A 2934-nucleotide genomic window follows, 5' to 3' on the forward strand; every position below is an offset into this window, starting at 1 on the left:
TTTCCATGGGATATTGTGTACTGTTTCCATGGGATATTGTGTACTGTTTCCATGGGATATTGTGTACTGTTTCCATGGGATATTGTGTACTGTCTCCATCAGCAGTATTGTTTGTATAACCGCAGAGAAGCATGTCAACTTTCCTTTGACTTTGCTGCCGTGAGGGATCAAACTTTACACGCTAATTTCTTTTTTTAGGATTATCGCAGCTAAAAAACGTTTCATTTTCAGAATCAGTGTTAAGAAACAGGACGGAGAGTGCAAACCAATTGCTGTCGTCACAAAGACTCGATCATAGCTGCTTTCTGACCCAAGGAGAGGGAATCACCTCAGTAGTAAGAGAATTGGATGATAAAGTGAAACTTGTAAACAGACCATGCAGTATGTTTAGTGGAAATTTTTTGTTTAAGTAAGAGTTTTACGGCACATGCAACACAAAAAGGTCATATAAGTGCCGAAGATTAGAGGTGTTACAAGAGAGTAACAAACACAAAAAAGGAGGAGAGATAAGGAAGACAGATGTTTGATAGGAAAGAAGGAGCAAACCACACCAGAGCACCCGCCAAACACCCACTTCAGTGGAAAGAGAATAGAATGATAAAGAGGAACTTGTAAACAGGATGCGTAGTTCGACAAAACTAACAGTTCACAAACATAACAAATCTGATACAATATTTATCGCTGCCTGTAACTACCGGTGTTTACCACTTACAGAACCCAGGCTCATAGAGTTGAAAAAAACCCAAGTACAGAAATAGTTTCAAACACTGAAGCCGTGGTGGCATTTTTTAAAATTAAAAAAACCTTGGCTGCCCAAGAAACATGCTCTAAAAATTCATAGAGGTTCATCAACCATTCAGCTATCATATACAGTGACTTCCTTCGGTATTTACTTCAGTGCAGTGTGTCCATTCGTCATTTATTTAGGTTCAGTGTGCCTGGTCGGGTCGGTATCTCAAGTCGCCAGCGGTAGTGGGCCGCATACTATGGCCTAGCGACTTGAGTCGCTGCCGGTACTGGAAGTGTTAAGTGTGGGAAAACAACAATGCTTGACCAGGTAGGACAACAAGGACACTTGACCAGGCAGGACAACAAGGACACTTGACCAGGTAGGACAACAAGGACACTTGACCAGGTAGGACAACAAGGACACTTGACCAGGTAGGACAACAAGGACACTTGACCAGGTAGGACAACAAGGACACTTGACCAGGTAGGACAACAAAGACACCTGACCAGGTAGGACAACAAGGACACCTGACCAGGTAGGACAACAAGGACACTTGACCAGGTAGGACAACAAGGACACTTGACCAGGTAGGACAACAAGGACACCTGATCAGGTAGGACAACAAGGACACCTGACCAGGTAGGACAACAAGGACACCTGACCAGGTAGGACAACAAGGACACCTGACCAGGTAGGACAACAAGGACACTTGACCAGGTAAGAAAACAAGGACACTTGACCAGGTAGGACAACAAGGACACTTGACCAGGTAGGACAACAAGGACACTTGACCAGGTAGGACAACAAGGACACTTGACCAGGTAGGACAACAAGGACACTAGACCAGGTAGGACGACAAGGACACTTGACCGCCTCTGACCTTCTGCACCAGGTAGACGCTGGTGGCCCGACTGCCGGCCGACTCATCCAGGGCGGTGTCCTCCTTCACGAAGAAGCTCACGTCTGCGATGTGCACGCCCACCTCAAACATACCTGTAAACACATACACAGATACAGATACACGTACACACATAGATACAGATGCACACACACATACACATACAGATAAAAACATGGATGGACTACAGTCAATATACAATACCCACTTCAAACATACCTGTAAACTCTGCAAACACATACACATACACATAAAAACATGGATGGACTTATTTTAATTTTAGTAAGAGTTTTACGGCACTTGCAACACAATAAGGTCATTTAAGTGCCGAAGATTAGAGGTGTTACAAGAGAGTAACAAACACAAAAAAGGAGGAGGAGAGAGAAGAACGATAGTTTTTTATAGGAAAAAAGAGCAAACCACACCAGAGCACCCGCCAACCACCCACCAAACACACCAGTAAGCACATACACACACAGATAACAACAAGGACGGACTACAATCAATGCAGTCAAAACGCCCACATCACACACACCTGCAAACACACAGACATGACTGAGAACATATGGATAGACTACAATTAATGTAGGCTACTTGTCAACCTTATCCTTACCTTAGACAAACGGGGTGCAAAAAACATGAGAAATAATTATAACTAGGTGGTGGGGAGGATCGAACTCTGAACCTCTACGTTGACAGGCAAATGCCATACCTTTGGAACTACTTAATCAAGTCCCACCAGGGCGGTGCCACTGACTGAAGTTGTCTTTAGGCTATTCCCAAAGAGGGGACATTAACATATTCTTATGCACAGTTGAATTGTAAATGGGCTGATTCATCAATGTCACGCTCATAACTTTGCCTGAACTGTAACAGGGAACTGCTGCTTTTTCTTTCCTCATCCTTACTATCGTCATTCTTCTTCTACTTCTTTTGTATGTTTGTCACACTCTTGTGAACTGCTATTTCCGGGGTGCCTTGATAGTCGAAGCAGACTTTGTGCTGTTGAGGCTAGAGAGGTGAGCTGAGTAAGTCTGATTCCCTGTAAGGACTTCTCTGTTGACATCCACCTCTTGGCGCTCATATGACCTTATGCTATAGCGAGCGCCGCAAAACCTTACAAAAACAAAAATTAAAAAAAACAAAGCGAGCCCGTACCGTTGCCGAGATCCTCGATGGAGACAGCGTCGTCCAGGTCTCGGGCAGTGGCCGGGTCGATGGTGAACACACACTCTCGCCGGAAGTCTCGCCGGTAGCTCATCTCAGACGCCGGGATGCTCCAGGGCAGGTCTGTCGGGAGACACTG

At 44.9% G+C, this 2934-nt stretch overlaps 1 protein-coding gene across 1 annotated transcript in view; it reads right to left on the minus strand.

The window, feature by feature from the left end:
- Positions 1-2934, minus strand: part of LOC101845656 (DIS3-like exonuclease 2) — a gene marked incomplete in the record, with an annotated part of 18857 nt that overhangs the window by 14678 nt on the left and 1245 nt on the right. Inside the window, 2 exon segments of the mRNA XM_013088902.2 lie at positions 1575-1723; positions 2787-2931. Of these exon segments, the coding sequence (XP_012944356.1) occupies positions 1575-1723; positions 2787-2931 (294 nt within the window).

This window comes from Aplysia californica, unplaced genomic scaffold, assembly GCF_000002075.1.
Source record: "Aplysia californica isolate F4 #8 unplaced genomic scaffold, AplCal3.0 scaffold00829, whole genome shotgun sequence".
Taxonomy (NCBI): Eukaryota; Metazoa; Mollusca; class Gastropoda; order Aplysiida; family Aplysiidae; genus Aplysia; species Aplysia californica.